Raw genomic sequence first — 20353 nt, forward strand, 5'->3', positions numbered from 1 at the left:
TGCTGCCATTTCGCCAGGTTCACTATCCTACACACGTGAGAGGCACAGCATCTCCATCCCTGATTTTCTAAAAATAAAACATTTCACAATTTTTTCTATCATTAGGCATAAAAGTAGCACTAGTAAATAAAGTTAGAAAAGCATAAAAGTAAAATTTAATTAAAATATAATATGTATGATGTAACATGTTAAAATGAAGTTAACAGAAAATAAACTGAACACAACAACAGTTATTAATACAAAAAATCCTTCAAAGTCCAAAAACTATAATTTACATGTTCAAGAGTTTTTCCTTGATTTTGAAGTCTTCCATAAGTAGATTTGTTCTCAGTTGCTAGGATTAGCACAGGATCGCTGGCAGCTGAAACCTCTAGTGGATATAGTTTTCTTGATTGGTCTAACCAAATATCCACTGCTGGTTTTCACTTGTAGCACCATCTGTGCTATTTGGTAATTATCTAATAGCTTTGATAATTTTGGCTGACTGTGATAATTTTGCTGATTAGCCACATTATACATTTTTTCTTCTCTAGTTCTTTGTCCCCACTTTTAGTTCTTGACATGAAACACTGGCTTTCTGCACAGGCTGAGCCCAATATTTCTTATGGAAATGACATCTCAGTATATTGCAATAGTTGGCCCTCACATTCAACTTCTAGAAGTCAATGTAATAGAGATCTGCTACCCACACTTATTTTATGCTTTGAAAAAAAAAAAAGTCAGGGCTAGAAGCTGTTCTGAATCATCAGAAATGTAAGTTAAGATACGGTTGTTTTATGTTAATTCAGCATCAGACAGTACTGTCAGTAACTTCGTAATTCATTAAAGATCTTCCTAAAATTTGCACAAGAAGGGCCTTGATAGAATGAACTAAGCGTTCCAACCACTCCTCCACAACACAGCCTTAGAGAAAATGAACTTCCTGTTTACTGAAAAACACTTCTTTTGTGTGATTTTCCACCAATCAAGGTGCCTCAGAGCAGTTTCTTTTCCAGTGAAGTTGGTTTTGTTATCGGAATGCATTGTCAAAGAATGGCCTTATCTAGCAATGAACCATCTCTCACAGCCTGCAGAAATGCTTCAGTACTTAGACAGGTGACAGGCTCAGGCTCCTGGTGAACAAGATGATCCAAGCTTTTGCCCTTGGTCTCAGAAGCAAAAGACTACAGAGATCGACTGTAGTTATTTTCAAAGACTGCTGAATCCCTTACTCTGTCAAGGTGTAACTATATCAGAGGTTAGGACAAAGTTTTGGTGGTGAATCTCCTGCCGACTGCACATCGGCTCACACAAGATCTTATATTTCGCTTGGATGAAATGATCCAATATTGCTCTCTTAATTTGGCTGCCAATATCTGCATAATGCTGGCATGACAATTCTTTTCAGGATACTTTCTTCTGAGGCATTCAGAGTAATTATTGTAGACCCCAAGACTGAATTTGCTAATCAACCGAAATATCTCGTCAGCTTGTGAATTGTGAAGATAAAAATAAACGACTGAATATGCAATAATACTCACATGTTTCCTAAGAAGATAAATAATGACTCTATTCAATAATAAAAATAATACTCATGTTTCCTAAGAATATTTTTAATAATCATTATATGACAAGGCCATATTTCCAAAATTGCTTTCAACAGTTTATCAAAAACATAATTTTTTCTTATGCACTTTCTCAACATAAATTCCAGTCGAATCGTGCCCATTGTTTTTTATTACATCACTTGGCTAAACACCACATTCTTTTCATGTTTTAGGTATGAACACCAATTCTTAGATCTATAAAATTGTACTTACAGTTCACAATAAAATTACAGTAACCAGCTTCTTCAAGTTGCTACATTTTATATTCCTTCCAGCAGTCTGAATAGATCATTAATCCATTATGTAGTTGAATAATTTTCTTCATAAGTGTAACAGCATCTCTATTGAAAATTTGAGTGACAAAGTGCTCACCATCTTACTAGCTCATTCCTCCAACAATCCTCTGTTGTGGGAGTATTCGGCGACAGTTGTTCTTACGTCAAGCAAACAAACTCTCATCGATTTTTAACTATTTTGTTGGGATCACCTTTTTGCCGGTTGAATCTTTATAGTTCCCAAACATGTGCAGCATTTTCACGCACACTGTTTGTCACATCATTTAATGGATGACACTCCTCTACCCCAAAATACATAAATCTAATAACAGTGATGAATGATATTCTTGAACCACTGAAAGCAATTTCCAACACGGAGGCCCTTCCTTCTTTTATGATTATTAACATTGCATGTCCAAATAATTTTATTGTTAACATTTGTGTGTGGCCATTTTCAGATACTCGCTTCTCAGGTAAAAGATCTCTTTCTTGGAAATATGATACGACATCCACCTCTTTATTTGGCAAATTAAAGATTGTTAGCCACATATTCAGAAAAAAAGCAAGAAATATTTTTTTAAAAACTAGTGCAATTTCGAAACTCTTAACTAAAATGAAACACGCTGCTAATGTAAGAACACTTGGCGAGATTTCGATGAGATATCTCGGTTGATTTTATTATTGATTCAATCTTGGAGGCTGCTATAACAAGAAAGTACCACGTTCAGTCAGATAGTACTTGGAAGCTAGCAAAATTTATCATTATGTTCAGTAATCTTAGTTTTGATTCTTGAGGACTCCATTGTTGCCTCCCAACACCAAAAATTCGCCGCGGCGTCTTCTTTCCCTCGAGTACGAGGGCCATCCAGGAAGTAGATTACGTTTCCGTCTGTGTCCGCTAGGGGCGGGGCTAGCGCGGCCATCTTGGGGTCAGAGCGTTGCGCAGCTCAGTCTGCATCTAGCTGTGCTAGTGAGAGGTTCGTGCTGTGCTCCGTTCAGATACTGTGACGGTTTGAAATGTCTGCGTTAATTGAAAATCCCGCGAGGTGCGCTCAGTAATAAGGTTTCTGACTGCAAAAAACTGTAAACCGATAGAAATCTATCGGCAGCTTCGTGAAGTGTATGGGGACAACATTATCACTGAAGGTGGAGTGCATCAGTGGGTCATAAGATTTCAAAATGGCCGAACCAATGTTCACGACGAAGATCGAAGTGGGAGACCCAGCATAGTGACCGCCGAACTTCTCGAAAAAGTCGATGCTAAAGTCCGTGAAAATCGAAATTTCACAATAACGGAACTTTCTTTGAGTTTTCCACAAATTTCGCGAAGTTTGTTGCACGAAATCATCAGCGAGAAGCTTGGTTACCACAAGTTTTGTGCAAGATGGATTCCAAAAATCTTGACAGAGGACCACAAAAATCAGCGAATGGCTGCAGCGTTGAACTTTTTGGACGCTTACCATAAGGATGGTGACTCTTTACTCGATCGCATCGTTACTGGTGACGAAACATGGGTGAAACATGTGAACTGTGAAACGAAATTGCAATCAATGCAGTGGGGGCACACAAGTTCTCCCCAAAAACCCAAGAAATGCATGCAAACAATGTCGGCAAGGAAGATGATGGCGACTGTTTTTTGGGACAGAAAAGGTGTAATTTTGGTGGACTTCCTGGAAAGAGGCACTACAATAAACTCTCAAAGGTATTGCCAAACTCTCCAAAAACTCAGAAGAGCAATTCAAAACAAGCGCAGAGGAATGTTGAGCTCTAAGATCTTGTTGATTCACGACAACGCCCGGCCCCACACGGCAAATGTCACTCGTAAAGTTCTTGAATCTTTTAAGTGGGAGTTGTTTCCTCATCCGCCGTACAGTCCCGACCTGGCACCGAGCGACTTCCACCTATTCCCAGCAATGAAGAAGTGGCTGGCTATGCAGCGTTTTGATGACGACGCACAGCTGCAAGAAGAGGTAACGAAGTGGTTGAAGGCGCAGGCGGCCGAATTTTTCGGCGAAGGAATTTCCAAGCTCGTACATCGCTACGATAAATGCCTTAATTTGTATGATGACTATGTAGAAAAGTAGTATTTGAGTGTGGCTTTCATCTGTATATAATAAAATTTGTTTCCTATACTTTGTTTATTTTTTTATTCCAAAACGTAATCTACTTTCTGTATAGCCCTCGTATAATTTTGCAACGCAAACCTTTGCTCTTAACAACACAGAAAAGTTTTGGGGCTAGTTTTTCCTCTACTCTTATGATATCAGAAGCATAGGAGGTTTTTTTTTTTTTTTTTTTTTTTTTTTTTTTTAGGAGTTTGTTAGCAAAGCATAGAATTCAGCAAAATATGTAACTATTTTAGAAAAACTCAAAAAACTTTCCTACCACTCAGGACCATCTATTTATATTCTAAAATTTACAACCCTTTCTTTTTTAATATGTGCTGTAACAGAATCTTCATCTGGAGTAAATTCAAGTCTGGCCACTTTTCTAGAGAAATTTTCAGAAATGTGGTACTCTCCTACCATCTGCAATGCCATAAATGTTAGTGCAGACATGAGATGCCACATCTGCAGAATTCAATTTTTATTTCAAGAGTTTCTGAATCTCATTTACTCTAATACATGCTAGCAACTCCAAATGCGAAATAAGTTACTTTCTTTAAGTGTGATGCACATGATTTTTGCCATGACGAACTTGACATAAACTTTTTGTCTTCTGCCTTACTTTGTAAGAAATAATGGCTGCCCTAGCTTCTTGACTGGCATCACAAAAGATGTGCAGTGTCTACAAATCCTTATTTCCATAAGCTATGGGCCCACCAGCGGCCGAGCGGTAAAATCGCTGAACACTGCTAGTTCGGTCCGAGGTTCGAATCCCGCGAACGGGCTGGCTGCATGGGTGTTTTCGTGGTTTTCCCCATGTGTAACATGTGTAACGAGCCAGTTTCCCTTAGAAAGTCCTCCACGAAGGCATCCATCCCCTTAGGCAGATAGCCCTAGTGTGCTTTGCAGTAATTAAATACACCACCATAAGCTATGTGATGAGGTAATTTAATGCAGGAGAGCTTAGATAATCCCTCATACTATCATGCTTGATGTTCATCTGGTAGTGGTATGACTCAGTTTGACTTTATTGCAAAGGCTTCTGGTATGACTCAGTTTGACTTTATTGCAAAGGCTTCTTGCAATATTAGTTTTGCAGACAATATTGTGGGCAAATCCCTTGTACCATCTCGTTTGAAGTTCATCTGTTAGTGGTATAATTCAGTTTGACTTTATTGCAAAGGCTTCTTGCAATATTAGTTTTGCAGGCAATATTGTGGGCACAAAGAAACCCAGCAAGTCAAAAACTGTGTGGACTAGAGATAGTAGTTTTCTTTTTTTTTTTTTATAATTTAATGATTTCTGTTTTGATGGGAAATGTTAGGCTCCATCTCATCTATCTCTCTGAAAGCCTAACACTGTGAAGATTGGATCACATTCTTCAACTGGTAACTCATTTTCATCATCTGAACCAAAAATCCACATTCATAAGTCAATTTCGGGTTTTGTATAATAGTAATCAACTGGCTGATAAAAATTTTCAGCTTTTGGATACTATCAAAAGACATGACCCAGTTGTCAACATGAAAAGATTTAGCAAGTTTTTTCACAATAACCATAAATCCAAGTGCAACATGTGACAGATTAAATGAAATCACTACTGCTAACAGATATGGACTACTAGTTAACTCCAAAACAACTCTCTTGTGATGGAATATTCTGATTCTGTTTTTTTAACCCACCATAGAAATTTTAGGTAATTTAATGTTTTTCATAACTCTGTCAAAAAGTAAAAATAATATATATTTATTAAAGATATTTATTTTTAAACATAATACACATTTCATATGTATTTTGTTACTATCTCTGTTATTAAATAACAAAGAATACATATATATGAACGTTCCTCTCATTGTAGAAAAAAAACGGCACCTAGAAGACATCAGTTTTGAACACAGTCTTCCACCCAAACGTGCATTCCAAATTTTTAATTAAAAATTTTTTCAAAATTTGTTTATGCTTTATGCTGATTTCATGATATTTTGATTAGCAAACTCAACAGTTTAAAACAGTATGCTTCCTCACTGCAAAGCATAAGATATTTATGTTTCAAATTTGAATTGGAAACTCGGGATTTAAATGAAATGTTTTGCTCAAAATAGAATTTTTTTATCTTCTGCATGCCAAAGTGTTGCTATTTGTAAGTAAGTGTACAATATTTAATTTTTCTTTCAAATTTAATCTTCCTGTTATTAACAAAGCAAGCAATTTAAAAGCATTAAATGTGTTTTTACTTCCTTATCACAAAAATTTTCAGGCATCATATTTCAACGAAAATATCCATTTGGCTGCTATCGAATGCAATTTAATGATGTTTTTGCGTGACATCTGTATGTAAGGACAGAATAAAAGACTCTTTTCCCCCAAAAAAAAATTATAAAACTGATTTAAAATGAATTCTAAAGAGAATTTTTCGTGGCTTCTGTACACACGCATCTCGCATAACTCGAAAACGAGATGCCTCAGAAGGTTGAAATTATGTATATGGGACTACTATAACATGTACATGTGCACCTCGTATTTTGGTTGCAATCAGCTGCACCAAACATATAAATATATGCATATACAGGGTGTTTCATAGATCATGAGACAAACTTGGAGGAGTGGTGGCACGTACTAAAACATGCATTTTTTGTATTGGAATGTAGGGTCTAAAGTCACAGGTTGAGGCAGGAACACAAAAAACGATACGAGAGGAAAATGTGTTTATGTACAAAATCAACGCAAAGTGCTTCTATGTAGCTATACAGTATTCACAGTAAATGTTCAAAAAAGGAACAGTAATAGGAACTACAGCTGTGATTGGCTGTCAATGCAGCGGTAGAGGGCGGTAATGAGCCGGACAAACCACAATCCAATGCATCAAAGGATCATTCGGAACTCTGATGTCGAGCATGATGCGTGAGTTTAAGCACAGGAAAAAAGCTAACATTCATCTCATGTATGGTGCTGCTAATGGGAACAGCAGAGCAGCATTGCGATTATACCAGGAACAGTTTCCGAACAGGCGTATGCCGAAGCGCACAATGTTCAAGAGACATCGGTCTCTGTATAAAAATAGGTCATTTGAAGCCACCTCTGACACTAGGAGTGGAAGAAGAAGTGCACGACAACCTCGCATTGAAGAATCCATCTGGAACATTGTGCATGAATCACCTCAGACAAGTACAAGAGCTATTGCACGTCTTCTGCAGCTGAGTCATTCCACTGTTTGGAGAGTATTGCATGAAAATGGTTTGCACCCGTATCATTTGCAGAGAGTCCAAGCCTTGCAAGAGACAGATTACCCTCTTCGAGTACATTTCTGTCATTGGTTCTTGCAGCAGCATAGACTCCAACTACTACGGATTCTCCGTAGTTTCTACGGAAATTCATGAAAAACTACGAGCTACAAAAAGTATGGAAAAAACTACGGATTTTAGAGAAACAAGAGCAGGAGAACCAGTACGCAAAACGGAACCAACTAATTCATCCGATGATTGGCTGAATACTTGTGTTATCATATATCACGTGTTGAGTGCGTTCCTAGTTTTGAAGAATTAGCCAATCGTAGATCAGTAACTCCAACCGTTAACGACTTATCAATAGTTCCACCCAATTGTCTGTCTCCCAGGTTCCTCGCTGATGCGTGTTTAGGTTGCATTGTGTAGTTTACGGCGAGAGCTTAGCGTGTGTCTTGTGAACTGTGAATCAGGTGAAAGATTTTTAATCATAATGCTGCCTCGAACGAAGAAGCCAAAATTATCAAAGCAGAAGTTTAAAGATTCATATTCTTCAGAATTTCCATGCATTAAAGCGTCCGAAATTTCTGTGAATCACGCACACTGCAGTGTTATGCAACAAAGACTTCTCAGTTGCTCATGGCGGAAAAGATGACTGTAAATGGCATGTGTTTTCTCAAAAGCATATAGAACTTGGCACCGTAAAATCTAAAGAAATAACAAATTTCTTAATAAAAGAAGATGAAACAGATCCTATAAAAGCCGAATGCTATTTTGTTCGTTTTTTAATTGAACATAATCTACCGCTTTCTGTTTCGGATCATTCCAAAGAGCTTTTCAAAGCAATGTTTCCGGATTCTGCCATAGCAAAAAAATTTAGCTGCGGTCATACCAAAACTGCTGCTATTGTGAAAACGCTTGCAGAAAATACTGTTGCTGATATTATAAAACCAGTGTGCAGTACATCATTTTCTCTAAGTACTGATGGAAGTAATGATAACAATGATAACAAACTGTACCCATTGGTTATAATATACTACAGTAAAGAAAAGGGAGTGATAATTACTTCATTGATTTCTATTTTAGAATGCACAAATAATACAGGAGAAGGTATTTTTAATTGTATAAATGAAAACTTTAAAAACAAAGGTTTAGAATGGAAAAATTGCTTATCATTTTCTTCAGATAATGCTATTAATATGATTGGAAAGTTTAAAGGTGTAGCATCATTTATCAAAATGCATCAACCAAGTATAATCACCCGAGGTTGTCCGTGCCACCTCTTGCATATAGCTGCAAAAAAAGCTACTGAAAAATTAATTGGCTCAGAAATTGAAATGTTGATAATAGATATATATTTTTACTTGGAGAAAAGTTCGAAACGGAAGCATAGCTTCAAAGTTGCTCAACAAATTTTGGGACAGAATGCAAAATCTCATAAAATTTTGAAATATTGCAGTACGAGATGGTTGTCTCTTTTAGAATCTATAACAAGGATTTTGGAACAGTGGGATGCTGTGATAAATTTTTTTGGAGATAAACCAGATAACAGTAAGAATGAAGGAAAGAGATTGCAAAACATTAAAAAAATTTTACAGTCACCGACCACCAAATTGTACTTGTTATTTTTGAAAAATACTTTGCCTTTGTTTATAACAGTAAATATTAATTTGCAACAACAAGCTCCTTATATACATAAATTGAGAAGAGAACTTTTTGAACTTTTAATGAATTTATTTGTTAGATTCATAAAACCATCAGTAATTTCTAAAGAAAATGAAGATGTTACTCTAACGTATATTCCATTTCAGAAGTATAGTAAACAAAAAGAAAATGAAAATTTAGTGATTGGTGCGGAAACAAGACTATATTTAAAAAATGCCAAGTTGAATGAAAGTGAAGTGAAGTCATTTTTCAATTCTGTGCGAGCTTTTTTTGTAACTGCATGTTCATATATAATTGATAAATTTCCACTGAGTGATCCATTTCTAAAACATGCTGAAGTTGCTGACATCAACTTGAGAACTGAAGTCTCATTTTCATCTGTTCTTTACTTGATGAATACTTTTCCATCCATTATTGATGAAAAATGTCTTAATCAAGTAGAAATCAAATTTTCCATGTATCAAGTAGATGATTTGAAAGAAATTGTAGATTTGCGTATTGATATAGCATGGGGAGAAATTGCCAAATTAAAAAATATGAATGGGTGTATTAAATACAAAGTATTGCCTTCTGTAATGCTTGCTGTCTTAATAATACCTCATTCAAATGCAGCTTGCGAAAGAATTTTTTCTATTGTTAAAAAAAATCAGACGGAATTTCGACCAAATTTAGGTCTTAAAACTCTTGAAGCAGTTTTGATTGAAAAAATAAATATGCAGGCAAATGAAGAACTGTGTTATAAAAAAACATTCTCAAAATCAGAACTTAAGCTTGCTAAGCATGCTACATATAAATCTTTGCATTCATAAATTATGCGTATTTTGTTTAATACTTATATGTATCATTCTTGGTTATTTAAATTTTATTTCCCTGTAGAAATCATATCCAGAATAAAGATACGATTTATAGCTTCTGATTTTTTCTATGATTAGTAGTGATTTGAAGTACTTTTTATTAGTGAATGCTTGAGGAGTTAAAAGAAAATTTCTAATTAAATGTGCATATAATTTACAAGGTATATTTTTAATTATTCAGTTTTATATGTATATGGATTTTAAATGTAATAAAATTGATTACAATTAATTATTAATTTTAAATTAATGAATGGTTAATTACAACATACGCTACGTGCACATTTTCAAAGTTGTAAAAATGTCATTCGCGTGTTGACTACTGACAAGGTTTGCTGAAGGTTGGAGTCTATGCAGCAGTGTGCGGCGCTGGCAAATTTCCTATCGGATGTGCTCTTCATGGACGAGGCAACTTTCTCACAGGACAGCATCTTTAATAGCCACAACATGCCTGTGTGGGTGGGTATTGTTAACAACTACCTCATAGGCCCATACCTCTTACCGGCACGTACAAATGGCTTATGTTATCATATTTTTCTGCAAGAGGTGCTACTAGAATTGCTGCAGTATGTTCCGTCTGTTCGTGATCGCATGTGGTTCCAGCATGATGGTGCACCAGCCCATAACCACCTCATGTGGGTCCACAATTACTTGGATGGGACATTTCCGGGCCGATGGATTGGCTTTGTTGGACATGTTCGATGGCCACCCCGTTTGCCAGATTTATCCAGCTTGGATTTTTTTTATGGGGCCATCTGAAGAGCATCATTTATGAGACTCACGTTGACTCACTGGAGGACCTCGTTGCATGACTATCCTTTGCGGCTGCAAGTGTGCTTGAAATGCCTGTCGTTTTTCAAAATGTTCGTCAATCCCTTCTGCGGCATTACCAAGCATGTATTACTGCTGGTGGTTGCAATTTTGTACATTTATTGTGAATACTGTATTGCTACAAAGAAGCACTTTGCATTGATTTTATACATACACACATTTTCCTCTCATGGCGTTTTTTTGCATTCCTGCCTTAACATGTCACTTTAGACCGTACATTCCTATAAAAAAAATGCATGTTTTAGTGCCCTCCACCACCCCTCCAAGTTTGTCCCATGATTTATGAAACACCCTGTATATATATATCTACTCTGTTAACCGACTCAGTGATCTCAGTTTCTTTACTCTTATATGTTTGTAAGTTGTGTGTTTTTTGCTTTAAAAATGATTCAATTATGTTGTTCTTATCTTCCAGTTAAAGTTTTTATGCCTTTAGTAAATCTTCATGCAATATTTGTGGAGTTATCAACAATTTAAAAGTTGTTTAAGTGCGGCTAAGCCTAATGAATTTTGCGATGGCGGACAAGTTAGTTTACATTTTAAACTTTACAAAATAGTGGATTTGTTGCCAATCTAAAGAAAGTAAGCTTCGCAACAACAAAGATAACGCCTTCTTTTATTATTGCGAATTGAATCATGTTTAATTTATTCGAGGAAATAAGTGTTTAATATTTACTTCATAATTTCTAACATAGATTTTTTTGAGTTTTTATGTATTTTTGCCTTGTCATGAAGTGAGAACTGAATTAATTTAATGAGAAATACTAAATTGTCTGCGAAAAACTGTTTCTTTTTTGTTTTGTTTGCTTAACTTCTTTTATACATCATTCTAGATTTATTATAGTATTTGAATAGAACATGTGGCAACGATTAGATAATTCTTCAAGTGATATAGATTTTGTGCATTCTGAGTTATAATATGAGCAAAATATAACTCTGTTAAGTGAACCTAGCGCCAGAGTGTCGCTATGGTAAAAAAATGTAGTGAATTTTAAAGAGTGCATTTATTCTATTGTGGTTTATGCGCTATCGACAAAGTAGATTTAATTCAAACCAATACATTGAAATGAAATGCAAGAAAAAATGCATATAATTTAATATTCCGTGCAAGGAAGTCATGTGGTGTACACATCAGATTTTTTCATATCTCTTATTCTTAATTATTAGCTACGCTCGGGAAATTACACTTGCTCAATAAAATCATTATATATTTTTTGCCTTTTGTTATTAACTATTTAAGGCTGCTGGTCATGCAACCAGCTAGTAATAAAATATATTTCAGAGTCAAATTTTAATAATTTCATTTCAGAGAAAAAAAAATTTCAGTATTTGTGTTATGATTGGTATTGATATTTTTCTTGTTTTTCATAAATTCATTAGTAGTGTAGGCAAATGTTCTCCAATATAGGCAAGGTTTTAATTAATTTAATATGATGTATAAAACAGTTTGATTTTGCAAGATATGTGATCTTCATCCAATGAGATAACTGAGATCTTATCCAGGTTATTAGAATCAAAGTACTCTAAAATGTACTTTTTGTGCCATCAAATTCATTTGTTTAGTCTTTTTGACAGTAAATCTCTTTCAGTTACATAACTTTATGTTATATAATTGTATTGACTTTTGTCAATGCGATAATATAATATTTTTTCTTATGAGAGCATTCGACACCAAGTCATTGCAGCAATAACATCTGTAACAAAAACCTTCAAAGTATTGCCTAAAAATATGTTGCTTTTCCCAGACAAAAACCTTCAAAATAATGTTGCTTTCCCATCTTAATTTCATATCTAAATCCAAGTAAAAATTCCCTTTGAATTAAGCTTCCACCCCTTTTTCTTCTTCTTGCTCTTGTGTGCAAATACCTCACATTGTTTCCCTATACTGCAAATACCTCACATACAGTATTAATATAACAGTATTAACTCGCAGCTACAGAACAAATTACCATCTGACTTTTAAAGCTATATACAGTATAAAGTCCATAATCCGGATGTCCATTATCCGGAATGATCTGCAATCCGGACCTCAAAGCCACAAACTTTACATATGCACGTAGAGAATGCGCATACATTATGCATTTATTTCTGTCTCCAATGAGCCATACATTATGCATGCGCGTAAGGAATGTGCATACAATATGCATGTGCGTAATGTATGGTTGACGCATGCACACATTGAAAGAAATGTTTAATAAAGTAAACAAATAAGCTCTTCCCCCCCCCCTCCTGTGTGTGTAAAATTTGATACCCGTTAGATCATAATTGCTCTTTATTTCATAAATTACAGTTTCATATTTTTTAATTGTATAATTTCTGCATGCCATCTTACCGGATTTAAATTGATGATCTATAATCCAGGAAAACCCATAATTCGGAATCGCCAAAGTCCCGACGAGTCCAGATTACGGACTTTGTACTGTACTTAAATTTTACTTACATTATGGCAATATCTGTTGATAATTTTTTTGATTGATTGATTACTTAGGAAAGTACAGTTGCAAATTTTATTGTGTTTAAAGTAGGAGAGCAGTTCTGAATTTTTTGTTAAAATATATTTTTTAAATTATAATTATTAGATGTGTATATTTTCTTTTGCATTTACTGCTTCTTTACTATATTTTATTTTAAAATTTAGATAAAGATCCATTTGATCCTTTTGGCCTTTCAAAAACAAATGCCAACTCTGCTGTTGTGGTACGTATATGCTGTGCAATTTAATTTTTAATAATTTATTGTACTAAGACATAGCTTTTTTATCTTTGAATTTATTATTTATTTCTGTCTCCAATGAGCTTACAGTACTTATTTAATTGTATAAAGCATTCATATGGCAGAATATTTTTTCTGTGTTGCTCATTTTATATTTCAGATTTTATAAGTTTTTCATTTTAATTCATTTGATTTAACCATTTTGTTTCTTTTTCACTTTCATGTTTGTAAACTACGTAAATTAAAAATAGTGTGTAATTTTTTGTATATTTTGCCTATTCTTAATTCATTGAATGTATTTACAGGGTTTTGATGCTGACCCATTTGGTGCTGATCCTTTTGGACCTGTAGCACCACCTAGGCCAGAGAGCCCAACACCTGCATTACCACCTAAAAAGAGTAAGGCACCTCCTCCTAGACCCGCACCTCCTAAAGTTGGAACAGCCCCTTCAAAACCAGGACCAACACGGGCAGCACCTGCCCCACCCATACCTGCTGCAGTTGACCCTTTCAAGCCAGCAGATTTAGAGAATTCCAGCAATAATGCAGCCTTCCCAGATTTATTTTCCAAACCAGCTAAGACTCAAGATGCATTTGACCCTTTCTCTAATGCAACCACAGCATCAGACAACTTTGCTAACTTTGATAATTTCGCTGATTTTGACAACGTCAAGTGAAAGTGTTTGCTGCTATCTGTAGTCATATAAACTATGTATATTTTTAATTTTAGGGTCAACACTTCAGAAAATAAGACTGTATGTCATATAGTTGTAAGTAACTAGAGGCTAAGATTCATGCAAAAATCTTTAAACTAGTTGGAATAAACTTTTGCTTTTTCTTCATACATTTCTTCTTTCATATAAAAGAATGTGAAAAGTTTTCATTAATTTTTTCTTTTAAGTTAAAAATGAAATTGCTTGTAATATGCATACAAATTTTATGTATATATGTATTATGATATTAATCATTTAAGGTGCTGTCAATAAGCAGTGGTGCCTTTGCATATTTAAAGCTAAATTTCATATCTCATGAAATTTAAATATGAATATATAAAAATGAATGAAACATTATTATGTAATATGAATGAAATATGAATTTTAAAACATTTTTATTATTTATTTCATCATAAAACTTAAAAAGTGCATATTTAGAAAGATATATATATGACAACATATTTGCACAGTAAGTATTTGAGCACAAAAGAGTGAAATTATTTGTGTAATTCCAACATTGTTCTTGAAGATAGTCAAAACTCTAAAATCATCAGTAGTATTAGTTGTAAGGTTAAAGAAATTATGTGAGTATTATTTAGGACTACAGAAGTTTTAAAATTTTGTTCTTAATCTCGAAAACTTCTGCTAAATTTAATTTTCAGTCAATGTAGCGGCTAAAATAACATCCCTTTTGTGTTTACAAGAAAAGTATTTTTAGTACAAGTATTTAAAAATTGATGTACAAAAACATTGGGAGTTGATCTATTCTAAATTTATAAATAAAAAATTTGTTTAATGTCTTTACTCTAAAAAATGCATTATTTTTTTATGAACATCCCATAATCTGCTCTTTTAGCTTTTTTTATTTATAAACGCAAAACATGCATAGTCTTCAGCCTATGTAATAGTATTTTGCGAACTTATCCCCCCCCCCCGTTTTATTTTACTTTTGTATGTATAAATGACTTTATTTATCTTCATGGGCTTTCACTTTTAACATCCAATGTAATGTATTTATTATTTTTTAGTTATGAAAATGCATTGACAAATGAGGGGGGGGAGAATGACTGTTTTGACATTTTGAGAAACTTCTAGTTTTTAATGATACTCTGTTCTTTTGGTTCTTATGAAATAAATGGGAAGGGCCTGCATTGAGCTCTTTCGATACTTATTTATGGAAGAAAACTAGTTTCAAGACAAAATTTCTGCATTCAGAATTGTAAAAAAAAATTGCTTAACATATTCGCTGTTGATCACGCCCTGGCACATGATTACTGTTATTGCTGAAAAGCCAATCGCGCTGTGGTGCATAGTGTAGGGTCTCAGGTACCAGTCACAGGCTGGCACAAGAAAAGCAATGTTTCATTGTTTATTTTCAAGTTCAATCAACATTGTATTTTGAAATGTATGCTGGTATTGCCGTGGTGTGAAGGTTAGAAACTAGTTCTAAATGCATGTGGTTTGGAATGAAGACAAAGTTTCATTTCATGCAAAGATCATACACAAATAACATTCTGAAATATATATTTTGCAATAATATTATAACTATCTTATAATAATAAATTAATTTATAATGTATATATTTAATAGCAGTATAGTTTCATACAAAGAGAATGTATATTGTTATTTATTTTGATTCATTTTTAAATGCAACACCCCAGTGCGTAATGCGGCATTGCAGCTAGAGATCAGGTACTGATGTATAGTCATAAAATTCATAATATTCTATTCTTAAAGCAATCAATGTGGTACACATAATGATCTTTTATTACCTGTTTTTAAATCATGTTTCTTATAATAAGCAAGTCGACAGACATATGGGTAAAATCTATTTCTGTGACACAGAATTAACTATCAACATGACTTTACATGACCAGCAGCGAATATGTTAAGTGTATAATTTTGTTATATTAAAGTGTTTGATTAAGAAAACTTTGTGTGCTTAGTGCAGCATTCTTTCAAAGCCCCCAGTACATGCTTTCCTTATGTTTATGAAACCCAAAAAAAAAAAAAAAAAGGAGGAGGGGTTATTCTGAATTATAAGTTGATTTGGGAAGTCTCTTATTATATGAGATCCTAGCAGTACCCAAGCCCTGCATATCATGCATAGGAAAAAAGTTCATTGTTCGCAAAACAAAACAAAATCAAAAAAAAAGAAGGGGGGAGAACAAAAAGGTCCCACCTCCAATTAAACACAAAGCTTTTAACCTGATTATGTAGTTAGTTTAAAGGATTTTTTTAATAAATAATTAACAGTAAGATTAATCTTTAACTGCTTGCATATAATTAATTGTAAATAATTATAATAATATATTTAGGTATGCATAACAAGTGTATAAATATTTATATCTTAAAAATTTTTCCAACTAAGTTTATTGATGTTTGCATCAGTTATGTGTTTAATCTTTGAAGATTAGTAGTATGAATGATGTGTGTGACATAACTCTTTGACCTATGTAAATATTTGTTGCTTGTGAATGTATTGTTTGTTTATCTATAATGTGAAATAAGATAGTTCTATTAGAATCTCATAGGAACTAAAGTTAATGTGATTCCCTTCTCTGTGAAATATACAACTTTGCAAAAAATGAAGTTAATTTTCTTTGAATACTTTTTTGTATAAAAAGCAGATTCAGATTTTTTTAATATGAGAATTTCATCTCGTACTTTTAACAACTAGCACTAAAAAAATTTACTGTTGACTTTATTGTAAATGCCATTATGTATTTATTCTAAGGAATATTATCTAATGACAGCAAAGCTAAAGTGTATGAAGTACGTCTGTCCTCAGATTGCAAAAGCTTATGCTGTTTGATGTAAATTTACTTTTATTTTTCATTTTTATAAAAAAAAATTTTTGAAACTTACTTAAATATGTATTTTTCTGTGTGGAAGTTATGGTAAAATCAAAAACTTTAAAGTATAAAGCTATTTAAAATTTGTTAAAGGTGTTTGCCTTTTTTTATATATAATTGTAGGTATTGAAGAGAAAAATAAAGAATTAACATTTTTAATTGCTAATGCATAATTGTGGATTTTCATGCATAATATGGGATGGCTATGAAAACATCAGTTTGAGCAATATTTTACAAATTTAGCTGTTGCATATATAAAACATATATTTCAAGTATTACAGGTCTTTTCTTTATCAAACACTAAACAGCATATTTGTAAGCTTTTTCTTGTGATGATTATTCCAGGTTGATAAATTTTGCAAGCTAAGTCCTTAATTATTTATCATTGTTGTGGCATTACTGAAGGTATGTTACAAGGTATATATATTGTAATAAACGAGAAGAAATTCCAAATCTATTAAGAATCCTGTATATGAAATGCAAACTTATTAGAAATGTGTTATAAGTTAAAGAATAATTGTTCTGAAATGGTAGTTGGTGTTGAATATATTGGTTCATACGTTTCACATAAAGGTTATCTATCACTTTATAATTTTCATATAAGTCTATGAAGTGTGAAGATCTGTCACTTGAGAGCTTTATTTCTTTTATTTTTTAGGCTAGTAATGCACTCATATTTCTTTATTATTGCATGGAGGCAGTATATCCATTATTTATATTACTACAGTAAAACAATTTTTATGCTAGTAATTGAAATAAAGTAAAACATTTAATCTATGTAGTAAAAATTTATATCAAATTTTAAGTGCCTGCATCTTTTCACATTTATTTTGATTGTAAAGGGGGAAAAAATTCCCCATGCAATAGGAAAGGGGCAGTTTACCCTGACCCTATCCTCTATTTAAGAAATATAATTGTTTCTTGCTATTAATCATTTTGAATATATCTTGAATTTACTTCCTTTATTCCATTTCAGATTGTAAATTAAATTTAAAATATATATTGCATAAATTTATTAGAATTTGTAATAAACTAACTTTTTAGGTACAGTTTTAAAGTTTCTTTTGATTGTTATATATTTGCATGCATTTTATGCATGCATAAAGTTATGAACTTCTTTTTCTTCTGTTGCTTTCATATACTTTTATAGTAAGTATATTTAAAACATACATTAACTCGCATTCTGTTAGTTTTAAATTATTTGATTTGCCTGGGGTGTTACTTATATTCATTGTCATTTTTGTAGTTTCTAATAATGTATAAATTTTCAAGTATTATTTTGCTTTTTGACTCCATTTTCTGCATAATGCATTTCTTTTCTTCTGTTTTTTTTAATTGACTATTAAATTAGTAATTATTTTACATATAAATACACTAACTACAATAATGGAGTATGTATGAATTTATTAAATATATTTCTGAATATAAACATATTTTGTTCATATAAGCATACACTATCTAGTATTTCTTTAATTTAATTAATTGTTTTTAATGGTTAAGTGAATAATAATGCAGGTTTATATGTTGTGAATATCTGTTCCCGTTTTAATAATAATTTCAGAACTAATTAATCAGTTATAAACTGGTGACATTATGATGTAATGTGCATTCATTTTATTTTATCATATCGAGAATGTTGAGAAATACATTTTTCTTGAATTTCTTAATGCCTGGGAAATATAATAATACATATGTGTTGGCTGCTAATTAGAACAGCATCTGTTTTTATATCACTGCCGTATAGTTGTAGTTAATATTTAGATTGTTTTTTATACTAGCTATCTTCTGAAGCATAATAAATTGGTATACTTTTTGTCCACAGATTAAAATTATAACATAGTTAAGATTATTAGCCGGAAATGTATTTTTTTATGGAAATATAAAAGCATATTTTATTTGAGTTACCTACTTTAAGCTAGTTGATTATTTACCAGGCATTAAATGATAATCATTTAACATTGTTGCATTTACAAATCTTAGTGTTTATTTAATATTTGGATGAATATTATTTATGGAAGGTTACAAGAAAAATTACATATTGCTTTTATTAAATGAGAAAAATTCTTATTGTCTTTTAAATTTCCTACAGAGTTTATTGAAAACTAATTATGAATATATATAATGTAAAATGATCTCTAATGTGTTGTGTTTTTCTCTGCTCAGCATACAACATTCAGAACTTTTTACGCTTCCATAAATAACTGGCTGTATTTGTTGTTTCTGTGTTTTACATTGAAATCATTTCATAATCAATGTTTTTTCTAGTCTCAACTCTCATAAAGTTTATTTTATAATTTTATTTCCATAAAGTTGCTACTCTTCATATGCCTTGTAGTAACTTCTTGGAAATTTTTTGTGTGTATACTTAAAGCTGTAAACATATGCTGAGACTCAGTGAAAAATTGTTGAAAATATAAATTAATTTTTCCCAATAAATTTTAATAAAAAGATTTGTAGTTTCATTTCTATATTTGTTAACTGGTTTTATTTTAATATGTAAATGTATGCAATTATTTTAAGTAATCCAAAGAATAAAATAATCAAATTGTGATCATTGAGATTTTTTGTTTCAAAGTAAACTTTTTTTAAGCTTTAATATAATATATTTCTTTATATCTGTGCAAAAAGTTTCTTTTTTTCATTAAAAAAATATACTGACATTTTATTGTGGAAGTTTTTGAAATGATAGACGCATATGTTAATGAAATTAATTGCAAGGCATGAGCAACAAAGGGATGCAAATGAGCAACAGCTGCAATGCAAAACTTGAACTAACAGATTTAGAGGATCATAAATATATAGTGGATAACACTTAATATGATCACAGTCAATGTTATCATTCAGCTGTTGTTACCGAATTGCCGAGGTCTAATCCGTTTGTATATATGTGAAATAAAAAATACATCACTTGTTGTGATTAACAGTTCTATTAAGAGGACAAATAAGTTCAAAATAGACTGTAAAAATTAGCAAGTGACATAGAAATGTCGCCAAGTAAGGTATTAAGTTGCTAAACGACTTGCTTTCGATTTTAGTCAACCGTTTAAAATTAAGAAAGAAGAAAAACAAAGCTTGATGTAGGTTTTCAATTTCAATAATTGAATTTGGGAGCATTCAGACAGAGGTCATTGTTCTTGAAGAATAAAAAATATTCCCTGAAAACATCCTTGCCGAACTGAGATTTCTTTTTTTGTGTGGTTTTTAAATTTTACATTGGCATGTCCTCTTCGAATTAGGGATGGCCTTCGAGTATTAAGATTAAGGGTACAAAAATCAGTCAAATAATAACACTATAAACTATTCACAAATGAACTTTTGCATTCAAGACATTATGAACAATTTATTAAAAAACAACTTTTGCAACTTCCTAACTGTGAAAGCACTAATTTATGTTTTTAGTTATTGTTCTTTTGAAGGACTGCTATTCTCATCATTTAATGTTATGAAAATAGCTTGTGAACATGAATGTTCAAAGATAGGCAGTGAGATGAAAGCAGTGACAGAGTTGCCAACTCTTCCAATTTAGACTTGAGATACCT

The 20353-nt window shown here is 32.6% G+C and overlaps 1 protein-coding gene across 3 annotated transcripts in view; it reads left to right on the plus strand.

The window, feature by feature from the left end:
* Window positions 1-19365, plus strand: part of LOC118192352 (epidermal growth factor receptor substrate 15-like 1) — a 149652-nt gene extending 130287 nt beyond the window's left edge. For 2 of the 3 annotated variants that reach the window (XM_035363296.2, XM_035363297.2), the window contains 2 exons: window positions 13173-13231; window positions 13552-19365. In XM_035363296.2, the coding sequence (XP_035219187.2) occupies window positions 13173-13231; window positions 13552-13923 (431 nt within the window). In that variant the 3' untranslated portion in view covers window positions 13924-19365. The remainder of the gene's footprint in view (window positions 1-13172; window positions 13232-13551) is intronic. The other variant, XM_085819268.1, reaches the window with a different exon arrangement.
* Window positions 19366-20353: the final 988 nt, after the last annotated feature.

This window comes from Stegodyphus dumicola, chromosome 6 (assembly GCF_044657685.1).
Source record: "Stegodyphus dumicola isolate Sdum_Otavi_A_Nest chromosome 6, ASM4465768v1".
NCBI classification, from domain to species: domain Eukaryota; kingdom Metazoa; phylum Arthropoda; class Arachnida; order Araneae; family Eresidae; genus Stegodyphus; species Stegodyphus dumicola.